Source organism: Trichosurus vulpecula, chromosome 7, assembly GCF_011100635.1.
Source record: "Trichosurus vulpecula isolate mTriVul1 chromosome 7, mTriVul1.pri, whole genome shotgun sequence".
NCBI classification, from domain to species: domain Eukaryota; kingdom Metazoa; phylum Chordata; class Mammalia; order Diprotodontia; family Phalangeridae; genus Trichosurus; species Trichosurus vulpecula.
Window position 1 is genome coordinate 63278403 of NC_050579.1, and position 13191 is coordinate 63291593.

The following is a 13191-nucleotide window of genomic DNA, read 5'->3' on the forward strand; positions in this document are numbered from 1 at the left end:
GAGAGCACTACATACACCAGAATGGGCTAAGAACTGACTTCAATCACAGTCTGGATAGCTAATGTTCTTTATGATCTTGGACAAGACTCTGCACCTCAGTATTTTCACCTATAACATGAGAGGGGCCATAATTGATTTGCCTTCCAGCCTTGCAGATAAGTTAAAAAGAAAATGCCACTTTAAAGCTTGGAAAGTCTCAGCCATCATTTCCTATTTATTCAGCTATGTTGGAGAGACAGTGTGTGATATCATAGGATCTTAGGTCTAGGGCTAGAAGGTGCCTTGGAGGTAATTTCGTCCAAACCTCTCATTTTTCAGTTGATGAAACTGAGGTATAAGGAGATTAAGGAACATGCCCAAAGTTATACAGGTAATAAGTGTCAAAGGTCACACATGATCATGTGCATCACATAGCCATTATGAATCTTTTTCTTTATTTGCAAAATAAAGATAATAGGGGGCAGCTAGGTGGCGCAGTGAGTAGAGCCCCAGTCCTGGAGTCAGGAGGACCTGAGTTCAAATCCAGCCCAGTAGCTTGACACACTTAGCTGCGTGACCTTGGGCACATTACTTAACCCCCATTGCCCTGCCTTCCCCCCTCCAACAATGAGGATAATAATATCCTTGTTATCTTGTTTATTTGGTATTATCATTTTCAGTTATGTCCAACTCTTTATGTCCAACTTATGTCCAACAGGGTTTTCTTGCCAGAAATACTAGAGTGGTTTGCCATTTCCTTCTCAAGCTCATTTTACAGATGAGGAAACTGAGGCAAATGGGGTTAAGTGACTTGCCCAGGGTCATATAGCTAGTAAGTGTGTCAAGCAACTGAGGCTGCATCTGAACTTAGGAAGATGAGTCTTCCTCCCTTTGGGCCTGGCAACCTATCCACTGCACGACCTAGCTGCCCACCTGTATTAACTACCTTAGAGGCTTGTTGTGCAGTTCAAAAGGGATGAGGTATTTAAAGCATATCACAAATGTTAAAGCAACATATTAATGACCATTATCATACCTCAGTTTCTTCACCTGTAAAATGAGAATATTAATGGCGCCTACCTCCCCTAGTCACATGTTATGAAGATTAAATGAGCTAACATAAAAAAGTGCTTTGCAAATCTCAAAGAAATATATAAATGTTTTTTTTCACCATCACCATCATTATCGTCAGTCAACATTCCTCAGTTTGGAGGCTATGCAATGACCATGAATTTGAGTTGTAATTTAGGGAGAATACTCAAAGTCAAATACATTTCTAGACTCCTTTTCCATATTTACCTTGTTTCTCACAGAGAAATCTCTGTGAGACTCTTACAGAGAAATTCTCCTATGGAGAACAGGTATAGAAGAGAAAGTAAATTGGCCTTCTATAAGGAAAAAAAAATCCTCCTCTTTTCAAGGTGTAGGATCACTTCTGTGATTTTTTTTAATAGTTTGACGTCAAGTGTGTTCAATCAGAATCTTTTAGTTGGTTTTTTTCGTAGTTGACCCCATAAAAGTTTCTGATTCCATTACACACATATAAATATTGATCCAGTTGTTATAGATGCCAAAAAATCCAGGTCCAAGTGGTGCTTATAAGCCATCCCCATCACCTGTTGCCTTGGTGACTAGAGTGACTGTTTTTACTGATTTTTTAAAAATGAGAAAGGGATCACATGCGATAAGAAAAGGCCAGATTTTTATTTTGCTTGTTTGTTATATGTAGTATCTAGAAGTCAGTGACTTTTAAGACAAATATGGGTTACACTGAGACAACCAAATAAAGATACAGATCCAAGGTGATCCACCAGCTTATTTTTACCTGACTATTTACATATGAAAATATTTATTGTATGAATAAGACAGATATATTTATAGATGAACTTGAAATATCTTGGGCTCATAGATTTGGACTAAGAAGCCAGGTAGTCCAACCCTTCATTGTGTAAATGAGGAAACTGTGCCTCAGTGAAATGAAGTCATTTGTCCAAGGTCACACAGGTAAGTAACTAGGCAACATAGTATTATGGAAGGAACATAGGACCTTGATCTATTAATAAATTAATCCAAAAGATTTTACTTTAGTCAGTGCCTTGCATTGCACTAGATACAGAGGATCAAAATAGAATGAATGAAACAATCCCTTTTCTACTAAACTGGTTGTATGGACAAGAGTGAGTCACTTAAATTGGCTTTATGTCAGTTTCCCAATCTGTATTATGGGGGTAATGATGTTGGAATTACCTGCTGCACAGGGTTCTTGTAGGGATTAAATGAGTCAATGAATATTCATATTCATTCATATGTGCGTCACAGCTGCATAGCCATATTTGGATGTCAGCTATCTTAAAATTCCTTCCAGATTCAAAGTTCCATTATTCCAGGGAGAAGTTGATGTTGAGCTCAGTTCTTCTAACAAATATCTAATGCACAATAGCCTGCAATAAAAAAAAATCCTGCAAAATATTACATTTTTAAAATTATGTTTAAGATAGATATGGTAATTTGGAGGCTCCTGTGAAAATGGGGTTCAGGTTAGTTTTGTCATCTTTTTTCTTTTCAAAAAGACCACAAGAATGAAGCTCCCTGAATATATTGCATTTTCAAATTATCAGTATATCATAACAATTCTTTGGACTCATCATATGCATCAGCAGCAGGATCTCTCACGAGTGCTGTGCAAGAGTAGAGTTGGTCTCCTGTTTGAATTCAAGTAAAGGACAACGTTAAAATAAAGTGAGAATTTATTTCTCAATCTCCCTTTTGTAATGTGTTAGGAGGGAAAAAAAAACTTCAGTGAAGCTTTACATTTCATATTCCTAATAATTGAAAGTACTTTCCAGAGGACCAAGAATGAAGCATATTACCTACCCTCTGATATAGAGGTGATGAACACAGGACAATAAGAATTTTGGGAGGATGTGACTCATGAAGACATTTGTTTTGCTTGATTATGAATATTTGTTACAAAGGTTTTGTTTATTTTGAGTAGTGAGGAGAGAAAATGGATTTTTGTTCGTTGAAAAAAAATTAAATGAAAAAGAAGATATATATTTTATATATGTATATATACATTTATAGAGAGAGTATGGTGTGTGTATATGTGTATACACACATGTCTTTTATATGTACAAATGTACTTATACACTGAACTCGTACCTGGAGCTCAGTTTTTGCATATACACACATGGATCAGGTATATTTGTATATGTATGTATGTATGAATACACCCACATGCACCCACATGTACATACATGCATGTGCACATACATATATGCATGTACGTATTGGTGTATATATACACACCTATATTTATACCTAATCTAGAGTGTGCATATGCAAAAACTGAGCTTAAAATGTATAAGTATATGTGTATATAGATGGACACGTATATATGTGTGTACATGTACTCACTCATATACATATTCCTGATCCAGAGTAGTGTCTAGTAGGGGACTTTGGCTTAGTTCAAAAAACAAAAGCAAAATCAAATGGATAGAAATAAGTGTAAGTTCAATTAAAAAAAATTAATAACTAAAGTTGTCCAAAAATGGAATGGACTGCTTGATTATGTTGAGAGCTTCCCATCCTTCAGATTCTTCAAGCAGAGGATAGATATCATGGATAGAATTTTTTTATTATGTAGCACATTTTGTTAAATGACCTCCAAAGTTTCTTCCAACCCAATTAGATGATGATGATGATGATGATAATGGACATCTATGAAGGTAGTTTTGAACTTTGAGAGGCTGGCACAGATCAGCTTAATTTTAAGTTTGATTTTAAAATTATTAAAAATACTAGATTATTGTTTTTCCTCTTTGAGGTGATTCTTTGCCTTGATTATCTGTTGAACACAGAAGGAATGACTAGTTCAAGTTTTCAGTAAATTAGCTGCCCCCCCACTTACAGAATTTATTGTACTTATTTATACAGTAGTATTTATTGTAATTAGGGGATGAAATAATGAAATCAAGAGTGATTTTCCTTTGACTTTATTTCCAACTGTTTGTATTTTTCTTGGGTTATATGTAGATGTAATGATCATCTATTAAGATGAGTTTCACTGAAAATATAAGTTCACTCACAACTACAATGCTGTTTCAATTAAGGCAGCTCTGATTTCTAAGGTCTCTAGTGATACTTTTGACAATTTCCTTAAAAGTCTAGTATGAAAGCTATCCTTAGGAGTGTCAGAATTTTAGGCTTCAGACATATTCAAGACTTCACTTTTAAAAGAAAATTGGAAGCAATTGTATCCTTGACCCCAAGAAAACCATAGGTACACAGGTGTTAGGAGGTGTTCTAAGACTTTCTCTTCAGGAATCCAAGAATGCTGGCAAGAGAAGATTTCTTGAGCTTTGGTTTGGTGCATTTTGGGAATGAGGTTTCTTTTTTCCCCCCGACTTTTAGGAAAAAATATAGAAAACTTGGAGTAGGCATAGTTAGCAAGCAGCTGTATCCTTTTATGTTTATTTAGGGGAAAAGTATTTAATAAAGAAGAGCAGTAATTGCTATGTTGAGATAGAAAATTGGTGTAACTTCTGCTCATGCCCTCTATCCCATTGCCAAGTATTGGGATCTTCTGTATTCATTAGCAATGGGGTGGGGGTTGGGTCTCCCATTATAAATGGTTAGAAGAGCCGGAAATGGTACTGGGTAGGTGTCAGGCACATCCTTGCAGCTGGGGAAAGATTATCATTCACTTACTCTTCTATGTATTTATGAAAAGTTTGCATTGTAGAGATTATCTTTATAAAGCATGTAATTGTGTGTCTGAGAAGTTGAATTGACTGAGAACAAAATTACTCTTATTTAAATCATCTTTGGTGCCTTTTTTTCTGAAAGGAACTCGTCGAGTACTATAAGCATCATTCTCTTAAAGAAGGCTTCAGAACTTTAGATACTACTCTTCAGTTCCCATACAAGGAGCCCGAAAATTCATCTGGACAGAGGGGTAATAGAGCAAGCGGCAACTGTGAGTATTGTAATTATAATTTAGAATACCATTAGTTGTCTCTTAAGGATTAAAGGCACAGTAACAGAGAACATCTTCATTCTGTAGTTTTGACAGATAACCAATTAATATGGTAATGCCTTGAGCTAGGATTTTTTTTCTGAAGCTAAGCAGAATCAGGTCTGCTAACAGGTTTATGAATGTGTCTAGCTACATCTTTTTTGCTGCCAAATTTAAAATCATGTTTGTGCTCGGAAATCTATCAGAAATGTGCGTGGTATGTTAATTCACAATCTATCCGCTTTTCACTGACTTTTGTATTGGCCAAACTATTTCTAACTTAGACATAATGTTTATGGACTTTGTGGTGATTTTACAATGATATTTGAATAAAGCTGACACACAGTTCTTCTTGAATTCCAACCAAGGTTATTCCAACTATTGACCAATGGAAACTTTAGGTTATATTAAATGACTAAAGGATATAATCCTTGAAAAAAGGAGGTGCAAGGTGTTGTCTTTTGTTACGTAGTTTATTTCTAAAAATCATTTAAAAACACCTCCCAAAGTAGCACCATATGATAACAATGCAGAACATCTTAAAGGGTAGCATACACAATTTTATGCTTTTAAGTCAATAACATTTTTTCCCTCTCAGTTGAAGATAACAGTCATTCCAAAACATGATAAAAGGTAGAGGTAAAATGAAGGTGGGAAGGATAGGTAATAGAGTGGTTGGCAGAACTGGGATCTAAAAGATTTTAGCTTCCTGGAACAGGAGTCTGAAAGTCAGCAAGATGGAATTTAATAGGGAGAAATGCAAAGTTCTTTACTCATATTTAAAAAAAAATCAAATTCACAAGCACAAAATGGGGGAGGGAGGTAGAATTCTGCTTTAATTCATACGAAATGACCCAAGATTTTTAGAATACATATTTAATATAAATCAACAGTATGAATGGGCAGCCAACCCCATTGAATTAATAAAATCATAGTGTCCACATATCAGGAGAGTGTTTATTATGGATATCCTTAAACCATTCAGAGTAAATGAAGAAAACCTTCAAAGCATTGGCTGTGCTAAAATTATGGAGGAAAATAGACATGAGTTACACTAAGGGCCATGGATTAGAATGTGATGTAATCATCATTATGGGGATGCCCACACCAATGAGATCATAGAGCCATTTGCGTATTTGTGTAGAGCAAAGGTGGGGAACCTGCAGCCCAAGGAGGCCTCAAGTGACTTTCTAGGTCCTTGGGTGTGGCCTTTTGACTGAGTCCAAGTTTTACAGAACAAATCCTTTTATTAAGAAGATATATTCTGTGAATTTGGATTCAGTCAAAGGGCCACACCTGGGGACCTAGAGGGCCACATGTGGCCTCAAGGCTACAGGTTCCTCACCCTTGGTGTAGAGTATCCAATAAGTAAGATGATAGTGCCTCTCTACTCTGACTTCTGCAGACTGGGATATTGCCTATAGTTCCAGATGTCACAGTTTATAAGAAATATTGATGAAATGGTGCATAACCAATGTAGGATAGCCCTACTGGTGAGGGGACTTGAAATCATCCTTGATGAAGACCCATAGAGGGAACTAGGGCTGTTTAGCATGGAGAAAAGACGTAAGGGAGATCATAGTTGCTGTCTTCACATATTCTAGAAGCTGTCATGTGGAAAAGGAAATAACCTTATTTTTATCCCCAGAGAATAGAAATTAGCACCCATGAATGGAAGCTCCTGGGAGGCAGATTTGGGTCCATCTAAGAAAAACACACACACACACACACACACACATATCTTCCTAAGGTTAAAAACTGTACAAAAATGGAATGAATTGTCTTAGGAAGTAATGACTTCTTGATTACTAAAAGTCTTCAAGTGATAGCTTAATAACAACTTGTCACAGATTTTACAGAAGAAATTCATGCTTTAGGCCAATCAGATTTCTAGTCACTTCTAACTCCCATCTTCTGTGGAAATTAACGCTATCTATCTATATCTGTCTACCTAATCATGTATCTCTCTATCATCTATCCATCTGCCTATGCATCTTCCTTCCTTCCTTTCTTTCCTTCCTTCCTTCCTTCCTTCCTTCCTTCCTTCCTTCCTTCCTTCCTTCCTTCCTTCCTTCCTCCTCCCTCCCTCCCTTCCTCCCTTCGTTCCTTCCTTCCTTTCTTTCCTTCCTTCCTTTCCTTTCCTTCCTTTCCTTCCTTCCTTTTTACCTTCCTTCCTTCCTCCTTCTCTCCCTCCTTCCCTCCATCTGTTCCTCTCCCTTCCTCCTTCCCTCCTTTCTCATCTCTCTTTCCATCCATTCATCTCTCCATCAGTCCATCCACTTAACCACCCTGCATTTCTAATCCTTTGCTGGGTCTTGTTTTTACTACCGATCCATCTTTCACATACAACCCCTTATCTTTCATCATAGACACCACCTTAGTTTACCCTTTTAGGTCTCATCCGGTCAATTTATAGATTGCAAATAAGTCTCCCTGCCTCGGATCTCTGCCTTCTCCAGTCCATCCTCCACATACCTACCCAAAGTGATCATCCTAAAAAAATGTCTGACTTCCCTTCCGTGACTCCCTATTACTTCCAGTAGCAAATACAAACAGTACATTTGGCATTTAAACTTTTTATAATCTGTGCCAACCTATTTTTCTGTGCTTAATAAACATTGGCTCCCTTCATGTAATATATGGATTAATCAAGTTGGCCTTCTTATTTCCGTTATATCTTTTGTGTTTATACTTCTGCATAGGCTGCCCTCCATGCCTAGAATGTTCTTTCTCCTCATCTCTGCCTTTTAGGGTCCTAAGTACCTACAAGGCTCAGTTCATTGTCCCTTGCTGCATGAGGCCTCCTTTCTGGAGCATGCTCCTCCCGTACACACACCCATAGTGGCTAGTACCTCTCTTATCCCTCAGAGAAGACCTTGTATTTGTGTGTGTATGTGTGTGTATACACATGTATACACATATACATATATGCACATACAAACACACATATATAATATGTTTATATGTGTACATGTTATTTCTGCTAATAAAATATAAGTTAATTGAGGGCAAGGCCTGTTTCATTTTTGACTTTGTATGCCCAACACCTTTTAAAGTGTCTAGCCCATAGCAAACACTTAGTAAGTACATGCTGTCCTCTAACTTGTATCCTAACTATGTCATCTGTCTATCTATCTATCTTCTATCTACCTATCATTTATATAACCATGTAAAACCACATGTATTTTCCATGTAGGGTATAGAGCTTAGGATGTATATGAGAATCATAGAATTTCAGGGTTGGAAGGATCTAGAAAGATTGGTACAGAACAAAAACTTGTGGGTTGGGTTGAAGCATGCACCATAGGAGGGAGTATCCACCCACAAGACGGATTGAAGTGCTGCTCTAAGCTTAGTAAGAGCCACACGTAAAAAGAAATACATGGTGTAGTGAAAACGTTTTCCTGCTGCTTCCCATGAAATTTTCTGGACAGTTTAGAATTCAGTATTATTTTGTGTTTTTTTTCCTAACCTCTTTAATTTTTATGTACTCAGGGGAACAAATGAATGCCCTTTAAGACTCCATTAGAATCCTTGGCTTATAAAAAGTGGGAACTTGTAGAAATTCTTGAGGCTGTTTGCAGGATGTTAATATTGTCACATTATAACAGACTGAAAAAGCCCCCAACAGATTACCTGTAGATTCTGATAGCATGAACAGAATCATTTCTGTATGTAGTATAGTAGAAGCATATGCGAACATAATTTGTTACCTGATTGACAGACCCTTATTTGATACTTATTAGCAGTTCTCATCACAGTTGTCAGGAATGAATAATGAACATGTGGAACACTGAATGCTCTGACAACCTAAGTTACAATAATAGTAAAAGTGCCAATTAAGATGAAAAAAAAAGTACCCTTTTATTTGGGGGCAGTCTATTGTAATTTCCTCTCGATTATAGGGCAGTTTATCCACACTCAGGGACTGTGTCCTTGAAAGGCTGTTTTTCTACTAACGTGTTTAGGAAATATCTGATTGTGTTGAGAATAGGCTTATCTACAATTTGTGAAATTGTCTATTGCCTTTTCTTTGCCCCTTTACCAGCCAAGACAGGAAAGGCACAGACATGCACTCACGTTTACTGAGAACAAGGTATAAGCCCTATTAACAGATCTACAGGGCTGTCAAACAGCTTCCTCTATCTTTGCAGTAATTTTCCTCAATAATCCTTCTGGCGAAATTTTCTAGCTATATTCAATGCTTTATATAAGGCTAAAGAGGGAAAAGACCAACTGAAGTGATCGGATGTCCCATGCTAGGTGAGTGGGTTTTGTTTCATACTTATAATCAGTCCCTGCTTTATGCTGATTCCAGTTAACATTTCTAGGCCTACATTTTCTCACCTGGAAAAAGAAGGGTTTGGAATACACTTTTAAGGTCTCTTCTAAATCTAGATGCTAGGATTTTAGGAAATTTTGCTGCTCGCTTTCCTAGGTTGGATATTGTGATGAGACCAATATTTATCAGTTACCCTTCTGCCCCTTAACATGGGTTAGACTAGTTTTTCCCTGAAAGGTGACAAAACAGTCCTTGGGACCTAATGAGGAGTGGGTTTGGATAGGGAAAGAGGTTCCCAAGCCTCAAAGTATTTGACGTCTTCCTGGTAGCCTCTGCCTATACTGACCTGGCTTCCTAGTCACAGGCCCACCCACATGGGGCCTTGGCCCTTCAGATTTGATTCCTGTCCTGAGGGTTCTGTATCACAGCCCTGAGTCATTGGCCCTCCTAACTAGATCTATTTTTCTAAGGACAGGAGGATGGCCACTAGCTAACAGTATCCTCATTGAAAAACCTTTCTATTCTCTGGCTAAGTAATCCTTCTTTTGTTAACTGTTGAATGACATATGAGTGCTTCATCTAACTTGAACTAACGAGAGTCAGGCTTGCCCCTACCAGTGGGTTTGCCAATCAACAGATATACTAACTAGGGCTAGAGAAAGACTCACTCAACTTTTTTTTCTTTTTTTGAGAAATGAATCTTTAAGTTCAGTGGTTTTCGTTTTACTTGTTTTAATGAGACAGGGAAAAAAAATCACTTTAAACATTCCTGTGTGGCTTTAGAGAGACTTTGGGCAACCAACCAATTAAAATGGAAAATGTATCCTTTTCTTTGGGGCAGTAGCATTTCCCTTCAGTTTTTTTAAAATTATGAAGCAGTTTTTAAGAAGCACTTCAAAATTCATTTGTAGAAGGCAGAAATATTATCAATTAGATGTTTAATGTCTATTGTAGCTAACAGTTCATAATCATGATTAAAGCATAAACTCATGTAGTCCACTGTATATAATGACCTTGGACCAGACCATGCTTCCCATCCCACCCAGCTAGCTAATCCACACTGTCCAACTACCACAATCACATCAATACTACTAGAAAAGTCTTGGACTTGTCAGTGTATTCCCATGTGGTTCCACTCACCACCCACTGTGTTTTCCTTCCATTCCCTTCCCTTCCCTGCCTACTGCTCCCTTTTAGTGGCTTCCTCACTGAATTAGGATATAAGGTCCTTGAGGGAAGAGACTGTCTTTGCTTTTGTTCTATAGGGCCAGTGCTTGGTATATAATAAGCACTTAATAAATGCTATCCATTCATTCATTCATTCATTCATTCATTCATTCATTCATTCATTCAGCTTAGCTCCTTCTACTACAGTCCTATCCAGTTGCTTCTTCATGTTCAGATTCTGATTCTTGATTCCTGAAAGATCTCAAAGGAGACAAATTATTCCAGGTCCTACTAAACTAGCAAGGATTCAGGCATGTATGTGTGGTAGGATATGGGATCTGATGGGGCATTTATTAAGCACCTATTATATGCCGGCCACTGAGCTAAGTACTTTACAAAAATTATCCTATTTGGTCCTCAAAACAACCTCATTTTACAGCGGATAAAATTAAGGCAAACACAGAGTTAAGTGGAGTACCCTACCTAGTAAGTATCAGAGGCCAGATTTTTGAACTTGGGTCTTCCTGACTTCAGACCCATTTCTCAATCTACCCAACCACCTAGCTGTCTCCTAGGCACTAGGTAGGAACCTAGTGATAGGCTTATACATCTATTGTCCAAGAACAAATTCTAAGTTTGAAGAGAGACTCATCACCAAGTTGTCTGTAGGTTTACAAACTATTTTTTTTCAACAATGGCAACTATTGAAGAACATATAGAAAGTCATAGAGGGGCATTAGTGCAAAGAATACACCATGATGAGAACATGAGACATCTTTAAAGTACTGAAAAAGTATAGCTAACATATTAATCTTCCATCCAAATTATGTCACATAGTTATATTTTTTTATGTTCTGCATATACATTTGTAACATAGAGGCTGGACCTGTGATTTTCTTGCCCTTGGAAGCTGCCAGTAAAGGGAATTCCATCCACCAATACAAATGAAAACCTTCTGCACAACATATAGTCTGACATTACCTAGGGCTCTGACAGATGAAATCACTGGCCTAGAATCATACGGCCGTTATGGGTCAAAGGTAGACCAGATCTTCCTGGTTCTGAGGTTAGCTCTCCATTATGTTATCAAGACAAAATATATTGTATAGTCATTGCACATATTTTTGTGCACATATTATTAGTAGGAGAATATTTTTCTAATTAAATCATTATAGGGGATTATGAGCCATCTTTCTATTCAGCTACAATTTCTTTCTCTCTTCTGATTTTGTTTATAGCGAGGATGTCAAGATTGACATCCTCTAGCAATATATCCCCCCACTGGTTGTTGGACAAGGACCTGACGTTTAGTCAAATTGTTGCCAGTCTAAAAACTATCATTTGTAGGTCCCTATGTCACTTTTCTGCCACTCTGTCATCATCATCATCATCATTGAAACAGAGGGGAGCTCCACAAGAATGAAGTTCCATCTAGAAAATGAGGATTACTTTATTATATTACAATGACTGGTGACTCAGATTATTTTGCTGTAGAAGAACACAGTGACTTTAACATACTTGCCTAGATTTCCACCTCTTTGTGGAATGTCCATCCAAACTTCATGAGCAGCCTTCCCTACCAGGAAGCTGTACATTGGACTCCTAGGTCAGATGTAATATTAGTTCCACTATTCCTATTAAAGGTCCCTAGGGGAGAAGAGAAGAGGAAGGCAAGCTGAAAGCTGCTTTCAGCAGGGTAGGGGAGGGATTCTCCAACCTTAGGAAAAATAGAAAGCATTAGGAGCCTTCATACCCACAATCCTAATGCCTGCATTTTTTTAAAGTATCTGATCTTTTTTGATAGATTGGCCCTGTTAGTTATTTGAGCAGCTTGTTCCTAAGTAGATTCTACTCAGAAGACTCCTTGAAGATTAATGATTATTTTCAAGGTTCATCATAATGGAAGAACTGTGTCAGATATATGGATGATGATAATACATGAGAGGATATTGATTAATAGTTAATGAGAGCCTAAAATATGCTGGTCAGTGAACACAGCGTTTCAAAGGACATGATCCCAGGCACACATGTTATTTTAGGAGGTCCAGGGGATTTTCTTGGTTTCCTGTGGAGTGACCTAAATCTTGGGAGGTCCCAGAGATGGAGAAGGGTCATAGGAGAATCAGGGACCAATGAGAATTCACCAAGCTTTTATTAAGTGCCCAGCGTATACAAGGCTCTGTGTTAGGTATTGGGAATACAAAAAGAAAAATGAAAATCTTTGTCCTCAAGAAACTTACTCACATTAGGGGTGGGGGTGGACAGGGAGACCTGTGCATACATTTGCAAACATAAGAATATACAAAAGTTTCAAGAGGGGAAAGACACATAGCCCTGATACCAGGAGAATCAACACTGGTGGAAACCCATTAAAACACCAGATTCCTACTTGGGAACCAGACATTAATTAGAGAAAGTGTAAACTATATACCCTAACAGATTAGTATCTAAGCTCAGTTGCTGATTGGGCTAAGGGCAAAAAAAAAATCTGGTTTCAACTTAAGACTGTATTGTCAGACTAGCCCATCTCTGCTTTCTGAGGGATAAGTAGAAAAGGAGTTTAGGAGCACCTAGAGAAAGTTCAGAAAGGCCATATTCCTGTGAAAATATCTTGAGAGGAAATATAGCAGAGAGCAGGGGAAGGGAAGATAAGAAGAAATATGAGCCCTGGCATATTAATTTTGGCATCTGTAACTAATCTAGAATATTTTTCGAATTGTCCATAAGGCTTATGAGGTTGCTA

The 13191-nt window shown here is 37.6% G+C and overlaps 1 protein-coding gene across 1 annotated transcript in view; it reads left to right on the forward strand.

Moving 5' to 3' along the window:
- Positions 1 to 13191, forward strand: part of VAV3 (vav guanine nucleotide exchange factor 3) — a 309997-nt gene that overhangs the window by 284433 nt on the left and 12373 nt on the right. The window contains 1 exon segment of the mRNA XM_036768194.1: positions 4831 to 4960. Within this exon segment, the coding sequence (XP_036624089.1) occupies positions 4831 to 4960 (130 nt within the window).